The 20464-nt window shown below is 42.1% G+C and overlaps 1 protein-coding gene across 2 annotated transcripts in view; it reads left to right on the top strand.

Annotated features, from left to right (window-relative positions):
* Nucleotides 1-20464, top strand: part of OTUD4 (OTU deubiquitinase 4) — a 2240995-nt gene that overhangs the window by 1170649 nt on the left and 1049882 nt on the right. For both annotated transcript variants that reach the window (XM_044062226.1, XM_044062227.1), the window contains one exon: nucleotides 10754-10871. In XM_044062226.1, coding sequence (XP_043918161.1) covers nucleotides 10754-10871 — 118 coding nt within the window. The remainder of the gene's footprint in view (nucleotides 1-10753; nucleotides 10872-20464) is intronic.

Genomic DNA, 20464 nt, shown 5'->3' on the forward strand with positions numbered 1-20464 from the left:
ACAACTTACAATAGCTCACCAATCACTCAAGTTACAAACATACTGTCAGCAGCATTTTATTCATCTAGCCGAGACCTTTCATCTGAGGCCAAAGAGTTCTGTTTGTGTTACTTGGTTAAGATGTTTAGAAAAATGTGAAAATTATGTCTATGCAAATTATCATAAAAACAACAGTTAATGTCTATTTACCTGCACTAGATGGAGGTCAAATATTAATGCAGTTGAGCTTCCCATTGTGTGAGCTTTAACATTAAATATTTTAAAACCTTGTAGCTGCTGTAATGGAGCTTAAGAAAATTCTGGGAGAAATTATCAGCTTTTAGCAAGGAATATTACTTATAGGTGGGGGCTGGAATTTAATTTGCAGCAGTGAAGATGTGTCTGGGGACCCAGAAAGAAAAGCATTACAAAGGAGGGTAGACGTTTGAAGAAATTTATGAAAATATTTGGCATGGAAGATGTGAATTCAGCACCAAGAGTTTGGAGTGAATGTACATATTATTCACCAAGATACAAAAACTGGGCTAGGCTAGACAGAATTTACATTTCACAGGAATATGTGCATTTAATTTAAGGTCTTGATATGCATCCAATAACGATTTCATATCGTGCCAATAGTAACTAAAATAAAAACAAAGGGTAATGAAATAAAAATGACACACTGGCGCTTTCCCACCTATCTGTCTAAAAGAGTGGAATTAAAAGAATGGGTAGTGGAAACTATTTAGGAGCCATTAGAGAAGATAGAATTTTCTTCTGAAAATGTAGCTAGGAAGTGGGATAAAATTAAAGTGAAGTTTAAAAATAGGGTAGAAATAAAAAGAAGGAAGATGTGGTTACGAAATAAGAATTATTTAGGGGGACTGACAAATATTGAAGTATTGCAGAATATGGGGAATTTCACAGAACAAGAGGAGGAGCAATTGCAGAATGCTAAACAGAAAATAAGGGATTACCTTTTATAACATGCATGAGTTTAGAAAGATTGCTGTTGAGCAGCTGTTTTTTGACAATAACTCTAGAGCACAAAAACCTTTTAACACAGTGACTCAGGCAACAGAAAGTAGAAAGGGCTGCCACCAAGCTTAGGGAGCCTGTAACTAGAAAGGTAACAAGAGATCCAGTAGAAGTATTAGAAATATTTAAGAAGTTCTATGAAAGTGTGTATAAAGCAGAGAAATATGCAAATCAAGTAAAAGGTACAAATGGAAATGTTTATGGAGGAATTAAATATGCTAAGGTTAGAGGTAGATGATGCTCTGTTACTAACAGGATGGAAGGGATGAGATAAAAATGAGGAAGTATAACCAATCTGCAGGAAAGTCCCCAGGAATAGATGGTATTCCTGTGGAAGTTTGAAAGCTAAGAGGAAGAAACTGTTAGAGATCTGGAACATTTTGTTTAACAGTATTTTAAGAGGAGGCGAAGTACCAATGTCCTGGAAGAGAGTGTTGGTAGCTGTAATACGTAAATGGGTAAAGATCTATCAGATCCAGCTTTGTACAGCCCCATTTCAATACTAAACCATGATTATAAAGTGTTCAGGTCTAGAAAGGCTAAAACAATGGCAAAAGTGATGCCAAACTTGATAGATGTGTATCAGTGTGGTTTTATGGAGGCGAGGCAAACATTTGACAACATTAACAGAACATTGATGATCCAGAGGGAAGCAGAATGCAAGAAAGTACCACTGTTATTGGTGAGTCTTGATGCAGAGAAAGCATTTGACCGAGTAGACTGGGACTTTATGAACAGGGCAGTGGAAAGGTTTGCATTCCCTAATAAAATTATAAGGTTGATTAGGAGGATATCTGAGGGATCAGAGGCGAAAATTAAAGTGGGTGAGGTCCTCTCTAATGATTTATGCTTGAGCAGAAGGAACCGGGCAGGGGTGTCCTCTTGCCCCTTTATTTGCATTATATTTAGAACAATTAGCAAAGAAAATAAGAGACTCAGAAATTCAAGCCCCACACCCCCCTACTTAAATATATCAACTCTGAGATCGCACTACAGTGGAGGAAACAGCACAACCTGGACGGATGGCCCAGCGATTTCTTTCCCTGGGAAAAAATTTGCTGTTCTGGCCGTTTGCTATTTTGCTGGTTCGACATGTAGTGTTTGCTCTAACAACATTCGGTCATCTGATCGTTCGCTGTTCTATATAAATATATATATATATATATATATATATATATATATATATATATATATATATATATATATAAAACTACTTCACATAATTGAACACCCAAATGTTCGACTTTCATATGGCCGAGACCATATGATCGAACATTTGAATGTTCGAAAATGTGAAAAACAAACAGTGCTAGTAGGGGGCGAGCCCCCCTGCACCCCCCCAACCCGGCTATTTAAATATTCCAACTCCGAGATCGCACTACATTGCAGTAAAGGGAAATCTTCCCGTTCCACGCTCTATGGAGATCCCCATTCAGACCATTCGAACTTTTAAAAGTTCAGTCATATGGTCTCTAAATTTTTTATTTTTTTATTTTGCAGAAAGCCAAACTGAGCAAAGCAAAAGTTAGTTCTGGTAGCTGTGTTCTGGCCCTCAGAAATAAAACCCAAGATTGTTTTTCAATCGTTTTGACCATTTATCCAATGAACCAAAAGCTGCCAATGCAGACCAAATGTCTTCCAGTGAAATGGAGTGCTTCTGTATCGATTTTATTAGAGACTTCAGAATACAAACACACAGTACTATGCACTCCCATAAATAGCTATATAAATCAGGTGATCTAGGTCATATGACCGAGAAGTCATGTGTGTAAAGATTTAGAGGTACATACCAGATAAAATATATACATAAAATTGGCACTATTCGAAAATAAATGTATAAATTGGCAGACCATATTTTTAAAATATAATTAAAAGGTCATCATTTAAACCTGGGTATACCTGGAATTTAATCTCAGTTGCCACAACTCCTCCCTGTATTCAGTTATATTTTCCCAATTTTCACCTTGTTCCAGTATGTAAGATATGAACATTTTGAAACGGGTACATTGTGCATACCGTACAATACTCTCCAAATACTTTCCTTAAGCAGCATACTCTCAACCTGTCACTGAAGTGACAAAACAAGTTTTATACTTAATTGCTGGCTATACAATCCAATAAGTGGCATGTGGGCTTTCTCTTTAGTAACTTCTATCTCTGTAAATTCTTATAATGTATAAATGTAACTGTTGTATGTGTTTAAATGTAAATAGAAATGTAACTACTCTAAACTGGAACTAAGTGTAATGCACTGTAAACAAATGGAGTTTTTCTCGCTTGGCCTCCACTGAAATTGGGCATTACCCCGTTGGACTTTGCAGGTAAAAATAAATAAATAAATATATAAATAAGGACATAAGTAGAATCTTTTGTTTTAATAGTGTAATTGTGCTCATAGATTATTTGTGTGAGTTCTGTCGTCACGTAAAAACTGTCACATGAAATACAACAGGTGATGTAAACCACCCATTTTGTTCCACAATTATAATGACCCACACAACCAGTGGTCTTTTTATATTGTGGTGCAGATATATTAGTTTTTGTCATTGATAAGTCTACATTTGCTGCAACAGCCACAATTAGTCTTATTCCTGACTCTACCCAAGTAAGAGGCTTAATTATTGTAATTACTTTCAAGCTTGTCTTTGTTTGCTAGTCCTTTTTTTACACAAATGGAAGGCGTATGTATCACTCAAATCTTGTTTGGTGGGACCGTTCTTGATGGTTAAATCCCAATTATGGTGTATTATGTTTTTCAAATGCCTGTCATTCTTGACAAAAGGTAAAATCCTAGCAGTTTTAAAACTAACTCTTTCATGCTGGATACTTGTTTTTGACTGAATCCATTTGCTTCAAACTACATGGAAAGTCGCTGACTGTCATACTAGATGTTTCAGTTACTAAATTGTTGATCAGTTCCTTGGGGTATCCTCTCCAAAAACATTGAAGACAGATCATCCACTTCTTTCTTGAATCTTCTCATCAGAAATTAGTGTAGAAAGCCTAATAATTGACTTTTTTTACCATTTTTTTCTTCTGCCAATCAGGACATTGGCTGCTGTGACATTAAATATGTTGCAAGCTGTTTATTAAATATACTTGTCATTCAGGACTGTAGTTAACTTTTGAGCTGTATATTTTCTTAAACTGTTGAGTCCTCCATTGTTGAGTCCCTGCCCTACACTGCTCATAGACTTGCTATAGATAGCTGCCTGATCAGAAGAGGAGGCCAAGAGTACTCCCTCGTTTCCCCAACTTAGTAGGGAGGTCCCAACACAGTGCAGTGCAAACCAGCATGGCTTGTGTAGGCAGGTGATAGCACTGCAAGGTTTATCCTCGCCCTGTCCTTCACATGCCTATGCTGCTAATTGAACACTAATTGTGCAGGCCGTAGTCAGGGCTTTATCCTTCTGTTCCATGAATCCAGACTGAAATACTAGCAGATGTTTTAATGTGCAACTCACTATTGCAGTCAAAACCTAAAGGAGGTCTGCAGCAGGCTTAAGTGCAAATGTTCTGTTAGAATTTCAGAACTGAGTGTCCTTCCCTTTGCCTCAGCTGACATCATACTTAACTCGGATGGCCCTATGTACCTGATATAAATGCAGTATACTTTTAGTTTTCTTTATTTATTCTCATTGCTTTCATTTTATTTTATTTTTCACTGCTTTCATTGCATAAACTGTGTACTTTTCAGAGAAAAGACATTCATTATTCTGGTGGGCCAGGCCACAACTTGGGAGCAAGCAGATAAGATTCCTGTTAGAGAACACTTCTTTTTCTATACTATATTATATTAAATAACATCTGTTAACTCTTTAGTGAAAATTGTAGATGTTTTCTACACAGAGATGTTAAGTTTATCATCCTCTCCCAAGAGAGCGAGTGTACCTGTAAAAGACAAATATTGTTTCAAGACTTTTATGATCAGTATGTATATTGCTTAGAGTTGAAACTTGATGCCATCGGCTGCAGTATTTATCAGGAGTTCAGGCTTAAGGCCCATAGATTGAGATGTGTGGGCATCCAGGCTTACTTGAACAAATTAAGGCTTGTAGCCTTCTTAATCATGTTTCTTTGGTGTTGGAAACTAGTCACTTGTATGACCTCTCCAAATAAATGCGGAGGCAAAAGGAGGGAGGATGACCAGGAAGTCAAAGGTCTCTGTTAGCATTCTTACATATGAGGACATCAATAATGTGAAGGCTGTTGACCATCCACTGGACCTTGGCATCAACTATGCCATGACTTTTGGTGAAGCACTGTTAGAAGCTACTATACCATTAGTAGCTATCCAATCTTATTGGACCGAACAACTTGTCAGCTTAATGGGAGAGGATGATGGGATTTCCACTGCTGAACTTCACTTAATTGTCAAACAATAGGTGGGTGGTTTACCCTTATAATTGTCAATATGATTAGAAAGTGTAAGTCTAGGGACAACAACCCCCCCCCCCCCCAGTTCATCAAGACCCCACAGCTGCCACTGAAGCTAAAAACACTCTTGGGCCAAACCTCTGTCCAGATTAAGCTGCTGCTTGGTGGATCTCCAGCCTGTAACCTTGCAACCTTCCTAGTTAGAATAGGTTAAGCTGGCACAAGGGTTTTTGCCATTTCTACATTGTCAGCAACCTGATTCAGGCCTTTTTGTTTGGTGCCTGGTCTTCAGAAGAAGGGAGATCTCTTCATTGAGAGAGAGAGAGACTCCTAACTCTTTGGATGAGACAAGATCTAGATTATGCATATATCTCCTGCTGTCTGCTTTGTCTTGTGATGCAGACAGTGATTACCTTCTGGCCTCTTTCTCCATTAACAAGCAGGGAAGACTAGCTCTTACCATCTATGCACTCTTGCGATGAAAACCTAGGAGCAGGCCTTAAAATTCAGCTTACTCGTACAACAACTTACATTCTCTTACAGGAGAATTCTCTTGCAAGTCACCTAACAAGGACCTCTGCAGACTTACATTAGTGAATACTGCATGAGGAAGCCTGCTTCGACCTGGTGAGTAGGTAGGATGTTACGGAAGCAACTGACAGCAACTTTTCCAGAGCATCAAAAAGCATGGGCAGTGGATGCCATCCCTGTAAATTTGACTGACCTGTTACTGTGTGATTTCCATCTTTTTTCCTTGCTCTCCAGTCCAGTTGAGGGAGGAGAAGTCAGAAATGATTCTTTGTATTGCTCCTGTTTGTCATAGCAGCTCTGGTTTTCCCACCTAATCCAGATGGCAAGGAGACGACCCTTTCATCTTCCACAGCATGTAAACCTAGTGACATGTCACAGAGGGTCCATCATCCACCACACCTGTCCAACTTGACTGTCGCAGCTTGGACAGTATGACTTTACCTCCATTTGGGCAGCTGTATTCCAGAGATGTGCTGTATATGTCACAAGAGAGGCTAGGAGACCAACTACGAGAAAATCCTGTGCAGCTAACTGGAAGAGATTTTTCCTGTGCTAAAGAAGGGACCTGCACTGCAACAATTAGAGGTACCTACAGTTCACCCCACCCCCACATGGACTTTGGCTGTGGCTGTAGCCGTGGAACTGAATTTCATGTTGGAAAAAGTTGACACTGCATCCCTTTGAACCCGATGCTTCTACAGATCTGAAATACTTTTCCTGGAAGACAGCATTTCTGATTGCATTGACCGCAACCAAGAAACAATCTCTGCACTCCAGGCTTAAGGTAATCTGCAGAAGTGGCACTAAACTGTGCTATCCAATTAAGTCTTTTCCTGCAACTTAGGGCAAAGGTGATAGAATTTTGTACTCACTGTGCATAAGTGTTTGAGATGCTGTTTAAATTGAAGTAAAGACTTGGAAGATTAGAACAATGGATGGCACATTGTATTAATTAGTATCACAAGATCCGTGGGAAACCCTTGCCAGGTAAAATCAGATTACACTCTAGGAGGGCTACAGCCCTGACCACTGTCTTCTTGAAAGGGTTTAGTATGCAAGGTGTTTTAGATGCAGTTTTCCTTTGTTCAGACATTTTCTACACATTATAGATTGTGCCTCATTTTAAGGGCTAGGACATGCCATGTTTAAAGGCATGCAACCTTAATCTACTGTTTTACCTACCCTACCTTGTGAGGTGATCAGGTGTGGTAGTCTTCCTTAAGGTTATGATTGCAACAGTAAACCATATAATGAACATAGTGCAGTTGTGTAGTCAACTTGCTATAATTGTAGATAACCGGATATGGTCAGTGTTGCATTTCTGAATCTCACCCACCATACCCTTTAAACCTGTGGACCACTGAGACAGGGGTGGGTGCACATCCCTTTTGAATTCCTTCTCTTGCTCCCTGCTCTTTGTTCATATGACTCAAGAGTGGGTCGTGTTCTCCCTAGGGCACTGCTAGAACCCTGGGCATTTACATTTAGCATGCTTTATCTGTTTGCAAGAAAGAAACAAAGATGGACGTGGATATGTAACCTTTATATTTAGGTATGTGTTTGAGGTATGAATAGCATCAGCCAAGTCAAGGGAGAGTTCAGATCTAAGCCTGCAACAGAGCTTAAAGTTATTTCTAACGATGATCACACTAGCATCTACAGTTATGGTAAGTTGACTGTACAACAGTATTTTTACCTTCTCTGCATCATCTCGTCTGTGGTCTTTGCACTGTGGTCACAGTTTTAAAACACTATTGCTGTGGTTTCCTTAGACATGTTAGAAATCTTGCAAAGCTCCATGTCAAACAGAATAAGCAAAGGTGCTATACCATCCTACAAGACAAACATAAAAGCAACTCAAAACATTTTTGATCATCACTAAATAAACTACTCCACCCCCTTTCCAGAAACAGACAATATGACAGACTGTATCCCCACACAGTTTAATTCCTACTTTATACAATCAGTTTTATCTTTCTTAGACACTAATGCATCTGCCCCCTCTCTCTACCCCTGTACAGTCAGAACCACTCACAGCTCTTCAGTTTTAGTCCAGTACCTACCTCGTTCATAAGGAAGTTGATCCTTAAACTAAAAACTACTTCCATAGCTGTAAACCAACTACCATCAGGCAATCTAAAAATGGCCCCAGAAGTCATAGCCTTCCCTGTGTCCATACTAATTAATAGGTCCGTAGTAGAAAAATATGTCCCATCACTGTGGAAAAGTTTTAACATCATACCACTACACAAAGGTGGCACATCTGCAGCATTTAATAATTACAGACCGATAGCGATTCTCTTTCCCCCTCTCCAAATTATTAGAGAAATACATCCATATGCAACTAGTGCAGTACCTAACCTCAAATAACTTGCTCTCAGAAACACAGCATGGGTTTAAGCTCAGCACAGCACCACTACCGTTCTACTACATTTTACCAGTATAATAAACCAATATAGAAACAATGGTCTGCTTGTATCCACCATATTATTAGACTTGTCAGAGGCATTTGATACTGTCTCGCACCAACAATTGCTCATTCGATTCTCTTCAATAGGACTTTCACAGTGCTCCCTGTTGTGGTTTCTTGGTTACCTCTCTGGAAGGCAGCAGGCCATTAAGTGGCAACAAGCTTACTCATCATTTCAACCAGTTACTACAGGTGTCCCTCAGGGCTCTATTCTGGGTCCTCTCCTACTTAATGTATTTATTAATGACCTTCATACCTCCACTCACCATGTTAGATTAGTCCAGTATGCAGATGACTCAACATTAATATGTGCGGCCTCAACAATAAATAAGCTCCAAGACATTACCCAAGAATCTTTCTCCTTTGTAGAAACCTGGCTCAAAGAATCAAACCCTCCTACTCAACCCCAAGAAAACTAAGTTAAAGCTTTTTAACCTCAATAAGTTACCAAAATCAAAAGCATTTTTTTACCATAAAAAAAAGGCAAATAATACTGCATTTGAAACGTAACTCACAGTAAGCTTCTAAGCATTATAATAGATGGCAGTCTCATATATGACCAGCGTATACTGCACACCATTAAATCTACTTACCAGAAACTAGGCTCCCTTTATAGGATCAATGGATTCCTTGCAGATACTGCAGGAAAAACTCTAGTCACCACCTTATTGCCAAGTTTCTTAATGCTGCTCCTATCCTAACAAACTTAAACGATACTCAAAGAAAGAAACTTGCCTCCTGCTACAATACTAATGTCTTTCGTCTTTTCCCGGTTAGGGGCTGCCACAGTGGAACTCCAGTCCACTAATGATTGGCAGTGGATTTTTACGGTGCCAACATGATGTCCAACCTTCAAAGAAGGCACACCCATTCACACACGCACCTACTTGCATGTCTTTAAACGTCACTTGGCCATGGGGAGGACATGCAGACTCCACACAGAAGGCTCTTCAGCCGAGAATCGAACCGGAGAACCTCTTGCTGTGAGGCGACAATGCTAACTGCTGCACCACTGAGGCCTTGCCTCATGCTACAATAAAATAGCTAAATTTGCCACCAGTCTCAGTCGTAGGACCCACCATTGTTATAGCTTAAAGCAATTAAACTGGCTTTAACTACACAACTACCTAACATATTCATAACTAACTGCAGCAAACAAACTCATTCGTTATCCAGAAAAATCCCTGCACTTCATAACTTATTACTGACCTACTGTCTAGCAAGTGAGCTCCACTCTAGGAACAAATTCTTATTACTTATAAGTAAAATAATGTTGCAGAAGACTTGCTGTACTCTCAGTACATTGCTAAACTCTGGAATAGTGTCCCACACAAAACTCTCAAACAAACTCAGTAGTTTTAAACCACTGCTTAAACATCTTAACAAATCATGGTCCTGCACATGCTTATGTCTAGCTTGAGACTTTTTGTTCACCGTATGATACTTTCCAAATGCTCTTCTTAAACAGAATACATTCAGTCTCTCAATTAAGTGGCAAAACAATTTATATACATAACTGCTGCGTGCACAATCCAAATTGCAGATGGGCTTTCTATTTAATAACTTCCACCTCTGTAAAGTCTTACAATGTGTAAATGTAACTACTGTTTGTGTGTAAATGTAAATAGAAATGTAATCACTCTGTGTTTAACTGGAACTTAGTATAATACAGTGTATGTAAATGGAGCTTTTCTTCCCAGGCCACCATTGAAAATGGGTATTACTCAGTCAGACTTTCCCAGTAAACAAAGACAAATAAATGAACCAATTCTTCAAGCCTGGATTCTGTTGATAGCAAGGCAGTCTCTTATTTTGTACGCAAAAACAGGATTCCAGCTGAAATGACAGAGTGAATTTGGAGTTCTTGTAAGTGTGACACTTGAAAAATAGAATGTATACCAAATTTGAGTTTGTGTGGCGGGATTTCATTCCCCTTACTCTGAGGTATAGAGATCTTGACATTAGTTTGTTAGTAGTCAGGGTGTGAAATGATTTGAGGGCATTATTTGCAGAAATTACTGTTTTATAGTTGTGATAATGCTGTAGCTAATCCTTTTATAGTATTGTGACAAGTCATTTCAATATAATTATTGAAATTTAAAATGTTAGAGTTCAGTATTTTAACATTTTATTCGAGTCTGATGATTATTTACTATGCTTTGTGACTTTAGTAATATGTTGTACTACAAAAAGTACGCTTACTTTACCGGGAAGAGTTCAAGACCTGGGTAGGACATTTGCATGCTTGAAATTTGTCAGACTGTGTAGTCCTCTGTCATTGGGCTGATTCTGCTTGATGAGAATAAATCATTTTTTGTAGCTGTTTGTTATAAGTGATATTCTAATTTTTATGTGCAGAGGGATGTGAACACTGGCAACCTTGTTCAGTCTGCTGTGTCAAAAAAAGTTCTTCAGTCACTGAATCCTACTATTTACAGAAATATTGAATATGAAGTTTGGCTGAAGTCGAAGCATGGTGAGTAATTAAATACTGTTTGTTTACTGCTTTGCACTGTAACAGAAATTGTTTATCTTTTCAACAGTTTGAATAGACTTAGAAAATCTTGGTTTCTCATTAATATTTTATGCACTTCAATTTAAATGGGTTTGAAACCCATCCACATTAATCATGTGGAAACACTATTAGCATAGTCTGTTTTTATGCAGTAGTAGTACGGGATATAATTGATTGGCTTATGGACAGAAGTGACGAGAATACGCTCATCTCAGTTACTGGGCCCTAGGGATCACAGCCACTCATCTTGTTTCCATATTCTTCTGCATGTAGTAGTCCAAGCCAGAAGAAAACTTGTCAGCTTTCACAAGTCAGGGCAGAAGATGGAGGTGGTGAAGGCTGAGTATTAGAGTGGACTACTGTCTGGCCTGCTGTGCTGAATGGTGTGGCTGAGGCAGTCCTTCCCTTTAGTAGTGCCTGTTATATCACTTCTTAAGCAGAAACAAGCCATCAGTGTTGTGGACCACCTTTATGACCACTTGGAATGTTTCCCTTTTTCTTGATTCAGTCAGCCCCAAAAGTGGACGCCATCTTCCTGCAAATGGAGAGAGGCATTAAATCATCACATAGTCTTGTTTCTTCCTGTGACAGTTGTGCCACCCAAAGAAGTTTGCTAAGAGAGCAAACTGTCTCATCAGAGCTGTTAAGGCAAGGCTCAGGTTCCTAGTCTGAAGGATCTATCAAAGCTATCCTTCATGCATAACAGAAGATAAAGTTTTAGTACCACCTCTTCTTAATTCGGCTAGGGATAGATGTTTGCTTAGTTCTGAATGTCAGTGACTTAATTCATCATAGCTTGTACTTTGGATTGCCACTCCACTACTGATTCTTAAGAGATTGTGCGCTTTCTGCCACAGGGCATCTGAATGGTGCTACTGTGCATGATTAATATCTTTGGTACAACAGTGCTTTAGGTACACACACATTTCTGTAGTGTGTTGGGTGAGCATCAGTTCTAGTGCAAAATGTTGCCATTTAGGCCTTCTTCCAAGAGAAGAATCTCCATTTCTTCTCTTTTTTTTTTTGGGAAGCTAACTGATGGTGTCTTTCTCAAATGAGTCACTGGTAGTGTTCTGTAATGTAAAGTGCCATGATTACAGATGATAGATGTGACAATAAAGTTGAAGCCTTTTTTTTATTTTGCTACCTTCTCAGGAGATTGTCTTATTAGGCATGAATCTGGACACTGCACCTGTCACTGTTGCCCATGTAGGATGTCCAAGAATTCATGACCTTAGCGGTCTGGGTGATGATGCAGCACAGGGTCCAAGTAAAGATCCTACTGAGAATTCTGGGCTTAATGACTGCTACAGTCTTCATGGTGCCATTTGATTATTCTAGGCTTAATCTCAACCCCAGTTTTCATGGTGCTATTACACAACTGAGAGTACAAGTGTTGCACTTGAGTGTAATGTGTCAGTGGTTGCAGAGTGACTGCAATTCCACAGATAGTATAGTGTCAAACCCATACCACGGGCCCTGGAGTGATGAATAGTTCCATGTTAGTCTTAAGGTGGGTCTCCCTTTACTGTGACAGAACCTTTCCCAGGTCCTGAAGTTATGGATATTTTGCAGTCATCCCTAGTCCTCCACTCTTTCTAATGAAAGCTGCCTCCAGGGTACTTCCTAGTTTATTTCAGGAACTAGTTCATTATGCAGAATTTAAACAAGCAAAGAGACACAAGTTTTTTGCCCCCTTCTGCCACATGCCTTAGAGAGAAGACATCTCTTTTTGCTTGTCTCACTAGTTCAGATCTGAGGAGAAGGTGGTGGTGTTTTCCTTTAGTTGCACTTCCAGTCCTCTCACAGAGTTGCAGAATCAGAAGCTGTGTCTAGACTGGGATTTTTGGAAGTGGGGAATTATGAAAAGCAACCTATTTGCCAACCTGAAAAACATGACGTGAAGTTGTTCATTCTCGCCATTTATTCTTGCATATGGGTTTGGAGCCGAACCATTAGCTCTGAGTCGGCCGCTTTACTAGCTAAAGATCTCAGAGTAGCTTGAGGCCAGGCCCCTATCCCATGATGCTCTCTGTCCTACCTCAGAACTAGTTTGCCGCTGCAGCTGATCGCAAGGTCGTCAGAGAGCTCAGGCCAGTTGATTTATATTTACTTGTTTTTTGGCAATTTTCTGATAATTGTTTAGATATCTAAAGTTATACTGATTTTTGGGATAGTTAGCCTTTGAGTTCTTTATTTAAATTGACTGTGTTTTTTTTTTTTTTTTTTATACAGAGCGGTTGCTCTTAGGCCTTTGGCCGTTATTTAGTTCCCCTATCAGATTTTTACTATATATATATATATATATATATATATATATATATATATATATATATTGCATGTTAGTGTGTTTAGTTGTATACATTTATATAATTAGATATATCCTTACAGTTGTTCAGGGATCTGGCAACTTAGGACTGTTAGAATATTTAGAGTTTGCAGTGGTTAGTTTTCAGCAACCGTGTTTCTGATTAGTGTTACGGTATATTCTTTGGATTAGGTTGACGGTTGTTCAGGGATCTGACAACGAGAACAGTGTGATCGATCATTTAGTGTTTTCTGTGGCACCATCTATAACGATGTCTGACCATAAGGAGAAACAGAAATCTGGCTTCAAGAAGTGTCCAAAATGTGGGCAGAAGATGTCCATTACGGACACCCATGTAAATTGTGTTTATTGTTTGGGGCCTGTTCACCTCCAGGAGGATTGCTCTAGCTGCCATTCCTTCAGTAATAGGATTTTACTAGAGAGAAGAAGGAAGTTGGTAGATAGAGGCTTGTTAAAGCCAGATTTTCAGGAGTCCTTGAATAAGGCTGACAAGACCTCCAAGTCATTGAAGGGGTCAAAGTCTTTGAAGGCATCTTCAGAGCCAAAGTCATCGACTCTAAGCCTTACTGTGAAGGTGCGGTCGCTGGCTCCGCAGTCTTCGGAGCAGTGCACCGAGCAAGTTTTTCAGAGCAGGTCCCTGGTCTTGGAGCCGGTCTCTGAAACTTTGAAGTCGCCTATCCTTCAATCGGTGGCGTCTTTGGTTCATTCGACTTGTTCTTCCTGGACCCTTACTGATGTGGATGTGGACCGGGTAGTCCAGAGGCTTCTGGAGAACCCGGCACTGGCTAAATTATTGGCCTCAACCCAACAGGTCTTGGGGCCTAAGACCATTCCACCGGCTGTGACTACTACTCCTCCCAGCCGAGCAGGGCCTTCAGAGCCGGAGGAGGATCTGATGGTTGTGGAGCCTTCGGAGCCGAGGCCTGATGTCCTTCAAGAATGCAACTGCAGTCATAATATATGGGTTGTCCTGCCTCAGGCAGCCCTTGGTCGGCCGAATTCCAAAGTCTGGGTCCAGCGTCGGCTGGTGTCGCCTCCTCTCCGACGTCACAACGGCTGGAGTATAAAGGCATCGGCCGACGCCATCTTCTTCAGTCTTTCTTGCCGAAGCAGTTCACAAGTGCCGGTCGGTCAGCTCCTGTGTTTTCAACCGAAGTCATCTAAAAGCTAAGTACCCCGTTGGGGAACATTTATTCTTGCCTCAGCCGATGTCAGAACAAATTGAGAAAGTTAATAATTGTTTGTCTTGTGGTAAACAAATACCTCATAAGGACTTCCATTCTCTCTGCCTTCCTTGCCTGGGCCCAGACCACGACGTCTCGGCCTGTGCTGCCTGTGCTTGCTTTAATAAGCGCACTCTCAGGCGCCGGGCAGAATTCGCCGAGGACTTTTTCGGTGAATCTTTTGCATATATCATGCCGTCGGATCAACCGACAACCCAATCTGCTAAAAAACGCAAGGACCGGGACCGACATCCTCGGCCCGCGTCCACTACCGATGCTACTCCTAAACCCTCTGCTAGCGCTCCGGTCCTTTCGGAAGTGGTAAATCAACCGCTCCAGGCTGACGACACAGCTTAAACACTACCTTCGGTCTCTGAGATCTCTCCGGTGCCGGTTGTTGACTTTCCCCCGGTTACCGAAGTTCTGGATCTACCTGACACCATTACTGTGGACAAGGTAATGCCTGCACGTGGGGCTGCTAGGCCTCCTGTATCCATGTCCATCAAGGCCTTTGCACGTGCTAAGGCCGCCAGTCAGGCCAAGGCCCATCCTAAACCTGCCCAGGCCCCTTCATCTGATAAGCAGATCATGTCTCTGGCTGCAGATCTTATTTCCCTTATCAGGGGGTCTCAGCCTCATCCGGACAGGGGTTCTCAGCCACCTGCAGAGAAAAGGCCTAGAACTGAGCAGGCGGACGACCTCTCTTCGGATGAAGCCTCTGTGGATTCTGAGCATTCTGATACCCAAGAAGAACCCTTCCAGGCCTACGAGGACTCTGATGCTGAGGAATCAATTCCCTCTGCTTCCCCTCCAGAGGATTTCTCTTTTGGTGAAGTCCTGCATTCCATGAGGGAACATTTTCAATGGCAGGGTCAGGAATTCTCTGACTCCAGGAAAAGGCTTCGTACTTTCCTCAAGCTTCCCCAGCACAGACCTTTGGCTATTCCACCAGTTATGGATGTTTTGGATGATGTTTTCTCTGACTCCACTGCCAACCCTGATTCTCTTCCTCCTGCTCCTGTCAAGCCGGACAGATATTATAGGGTCCCTGACACTCACAAGCACCTTTTTAAGGCCCACTCTGTGGATCTAGAAACTATTTCACAGGGCCCCAAGGGAATGGCTTCCTCCTCTGCCAAAAACCCACTGCCAGCGGACAGAAAAGCAAGGTCCCTGGAGAGATGGGGTAAAAAAGTATATACCTTTTTCACATGTTTCAGTACCAAGATTTTCTCCTGGATGATTTACAGAAAAAGTTAGCCTCACCTGAGCCTATTGATAAAAAGGCACTGCAGGATCATATACATAACACTCAGCAGGTTAATAACCATTTTCTGCAATGTGGTTATGATGCACTGGAAGCTTCATGTAGGGCAGCTATGACTGGGGCTGTGATACGTAGGCATGCTTGGTTGAAGGATCGGTCTTTGCCTGACCATGTTAAAGTAAAGTTACTGGATGCACCTTTGGAAAAACAGAAGCTTTTTGGTGCTACTGCACAAGATGTATTGAAATCCATAGAGGAAAAAGCAAAGTCAGTACAGACAGTCAAGGATTTCCTTCAGGTTCAGCCACCCAGATTCAGCAGAAACTGGCCCTCAAAGAATTGGTCCTTCCCCGGCTCTGACAAGTTTCAAAGGGGAAAAAAAAGACGTGCCCGAGGTAGAGGGCAATACCGAGGATCTTACAGGGGCCGCCAATGGCAACCTCCAAATCAAAGAAGTGGCGCAGACAGTTCATCTGCACCACAAGGACAATCACAATGACTTGACTTTCGTACCGCCTACAAAGGTTCAAAGAGAAGCACCTTTGGGCTTAAAATTAAGCTTATTTTCACAAAACTGGCATATCTTAACCAAGGACAACTGGATTCTGGATTTGATAGACAAAGGTTACAGGTTCCACTTCCACACATTACCAACAAGACAAGGCATGTCAAACCTGCCCCATCATCAAAGGGCAGAGGCATTCACTCTAGTTTCCAAGCTATTAAGCATAAAAGCAATAGAAAGGGTTCCTCCTCAGGAGCAAGGCCAGGGATTTTATTCAAGACTGTTCCTTGTTCCAAGAAAAGAAAACAAATGGAGACCCATACTGGACTTGTCAACCCTAAACACTTTTCTTATTGTGCCAAAGTTCAAAATGCTGACGTTGCAGCAACTTCTTCCCATGTTGGGCAAGGGGTCTTGGCTGGTCACTCTGGACCTCAAGGAGGCATACCTGCATGTCCCAGTCAGACAAAGCTGCAGAAGATACCTCAGATTTCTTGCATGCAGGGACAGAGCATTATCAATTCTAAGCATTGCCGTTTGGCTTATCTACTGCGCCCAGAGTGTTCACGAAATGCCTGGCATCAGTAGTGGCACACTGCAGACTGCAGGGGATTCAAATATACCCCTACTTGGAACGACTGCCTCATACAAGCAGACAACAAACAAACCTTAAAAGGAAATTTAGACTATGTCATGCATCTACTGCAGGCCTTGGGATACACAGTCAACATTCAGAAGTCAAAACTACTGCCATCCCAACAGATTATATTCCTAGGAGCCAAACTGGACACAGAAAACCAAATGGCCTACCTCACAGAGGAAAAACAGCAGCATTTACCAGAGTACTTCAAAGGCCTAGCAAAACTCTCCCAGCTGACTGCAAGGAAAATCCTGCAGGCCCTGGGTTTCATGGCATCTTGCATCCTTCTGATACCTTTGGCAAGACTTCACATGAGAAAGCTGCAATGGTATTTAAAAAACTTATGGTCTCAACACAGCCACAGCCTAGAGGACATAATCCCACTTATTCCATGTCTGCAAAAGGAATTTCTATGGTGGGCTCAAGCCAGTCAACTAAACAAAGGCATGTCTTTCAACAGACCTCAAGCAGGCCAAATGATTACAACAGACGCCTCAGACCATGGATGGGGGGCGCACATGGAGGGCAGATGCATTCAAGGTCTTTGGACGCCAAAGGAAAGACATTTGCACATAAACCAAAAGGAGATGTTGGCAGTGATACATGCAATTGAGACTTTCGAAAAATCACTACAACAAGGACATTTGCTAATAAGGACAGACAACACCACTGTCATGTGGTACATAAACAAGCAGGGAGGCACTCATTCTTATCCCCTCTGTAGACTAACAATGCTTCTCTGGGAAAAATCCCTGAGCCTGAAGATACATTTACAATCCCAGTTTGTACCAGGCAAGGACAATGTACTGGCGGACAATCTGAACAGAAATTTCATGGATCCACACGAATCGCTGCTGCACCCTTACATTTTCTCTCAACTGACGAAGGCATGGGGAAGACCGGACGTAGATATTTTTGCTTCCCACTTAAATCATCACCTGGAAAAGTTCTGCACAAGGACTCACCACCCTCTAGCCTGGAAAACGGATGCTCTCTCCTTTAGCTAGAATTCTCTAAAAATTTATGCATTCCCTCCTCTGCTGACCAAGGTGATACTGAAGATCAAAGCAGAACAACCAACAGGCATCTTGATAGCTCCAGACTGGCCAAGGCAACACTGGTACCCATTGCTATTGACCATAACTCGGACCAAACCATGGCCTTTGACCCTATGGCCCCTGCTCCTAACACAGCACAATTACAGGACTGTACATCAAGACCTGAAAACATTGCATCTGACAGCCTGGAGGCTACCATGACTTCTCCACCTAACTCTCTTTCCAAATCTGTTCAGGAGATCTTGCTAGAAGCACGCAGACCTTCCACCAGAAAAACCTATTCAGCCAAGTGGAAGAGATTCAGCATCTGGAATGCCAACAGGGGTCAGGACACAGCATTACTGAGTATACCTCAGATATTAGAATACTTGGCAGAACTATTTCATACTGGACTCTCATACTCCTCAATAAAGATTCATGCCTCAGCAATCTCAGCAAAATACAACGGTGACCCTCCAGTGTTTTCACACCCCCTGCTAAGACAGTTTCTAAGAGATATAAAGAATATCAAGCCTCCCAGAAAACAGCCAGTACCTGCATGGGACCTCAATTACGTGTTGGAAAAATTAACTCCATTTGAGCCAGCAGCAACTTCAGAAATGCAATTTCTTTCATGGAAGACGGCCTTCTTATTGGCAGTCACCTCTGCCAGAAGAGTTTCGGAGATACAGGCACTCATGGCAGTGCCCCCCTTCCTCATTTTTCATCAAGACAGAGTTTCTCTAAGAACCAATCCTACATTCATGCCAAAAGTTATTTCCAGGGTGTCTCTAAATCAAGCTATTCACCTACCTACATTCTTCCCCAATCCTCAAAATAAGGGGGAAAAACTACTGCATGCTTTGGACATACACAGACAACTACGCTACTACTTGGACAGAACTAAGGCCACCAGAAAGTCTGACCAACTGTTTGTAGCCTATGCTGCTGGAGTACAAGGAAAAGCAATCTCCAAACAAACAATTTCAAAATGGATTGGACATTGCATCAGATTTTGCTATTCTTACCATGGAAAAGGTGTGCCAGCCAATATTAGGCCACATTCCACCAGAGCTATAGCCACTTCCACAGCTTTCCTAAGAGGAGTGGCAACAAAGGACATTTTAGAGGCTGCTACATGGAGCTCCATGCATACATTTACCAAGCATTACAACCTGCCCTTATACTCCAGATCCCGAGCAGGCTTTGCTTCGGCAGTCCTGCAGGGAATTTTAGGTACACCATCCTTATCATAGTTCCATCCACCCCCAGCCTGGCTATGGTATTCAACCCATATGTTATGACTGCAGTTGCATTCTTGAAGGACATAGTACAGTTTTATACCTACCATAAATGTAGATGTCCGATAGATATGCAACTGCACTCGGATTTTCCCACCCTCCTACCCCTCTGTATCCTTCTTTTTGGGTCCCTACCCCTTTTCCCATCAGCTGGGGGTATTCCCTATGGTGTATCTGTTTATTACTGTTGTGCATGTTTGGGATTATTTTTTTATCCATTTACCAAATTTAGCCTTCCTAAAAGGGCACCTGACATCTAGAGCAAGAAACACTGAAGAAGATGGCGTCGGCCGATGCCTTTATACTCCAGCCGTTGTGACATCGGAGAGGAGGTGACACCAGCCGACGCCGGACCCAGACTTTGGAATTCGGCCGACCGAGGGCTGCCTGAGGCAGGACAACCCATATGTTACGACTGCAGTTGCATATCTATCGGACATCTACAATTATGGTAGGTACAAAACTGTACTTTCCAGTGCCTTCAGCTCCGTCAACCCTTTGATTCCATTGGAAGAGGCTCCCTGACTTCTTCAGTTCCATTGGAAGAGTCTGGGAGCTGACACTCTCTCGTCGGTTCTGGGGGGGGGAGTCGAACCGATGCGTCGGTTCCGACCCTTCATCTCGGGGCTTCGGAGCAGATGAGCTCGGCTCCATCCCCTGGTTCGAGCCCACTGTCTCGGCGCGGGGGGAGTTGCCATCTTCTTCGGAACCGGTAGCTTCCTCGGGTCGGAGCAGTGGTGCCTTCGATGCCATGAGGAGGGTTATGTCATTTAAGACGCACACATTAGTCAGGTCCCTCCTCCTCCTCCTCCTCCCATAAAGTGCCGCTTTCTGCCTCTACATAATAGGCCCCTGTGAAGTGTCGAGACCCGGAGCCTCAGGTAACCCCATTGGGTGACCCTTGCTGTACTGAAACCTCACCAGAAGCCCCCACTGATGAAGTTCTCCAGAAGAAACTGTGTAAGAGGAGGCATTTAGATTCCCTGCAGGAATCTTTGACATCAGACACCGACTTAGAGGAATCGGAAGTGCCCCCATGGTCCTCCTCAGAGGATATCTCCTTTGCTGATATCTTGGAAGTCCTGAAGCAGTGGGGTGACTGGCAAGTCCGTTAGCCCTACTGAGGATGAGTCGGTGCTCCTGAAGGCCTTTGAGTCTCAACCTTCCACCTCGTGGGTGACTCCGCCCTTTGACGAGTTGATGGAATTGGTTGCTTGAAGAGTGTGGGAGTCTCCTGATTCTATGGAACCAG

Source organism: Protopterus annectens, chromosome 2.part1 (genome assembly GCF_019279795.1).
Source record: "Protopterus annectens isolate FY-2018-M chromosome 2.part1, PAN1.0, whole genome shotgun sequence".
NCBI classification, from domain to species: domain Eukaryota; kingdom Metazoa; phylum Chordata; order Ceratodontiformes; family Protopteridae; genus Protopterus; species Protopterus annectens.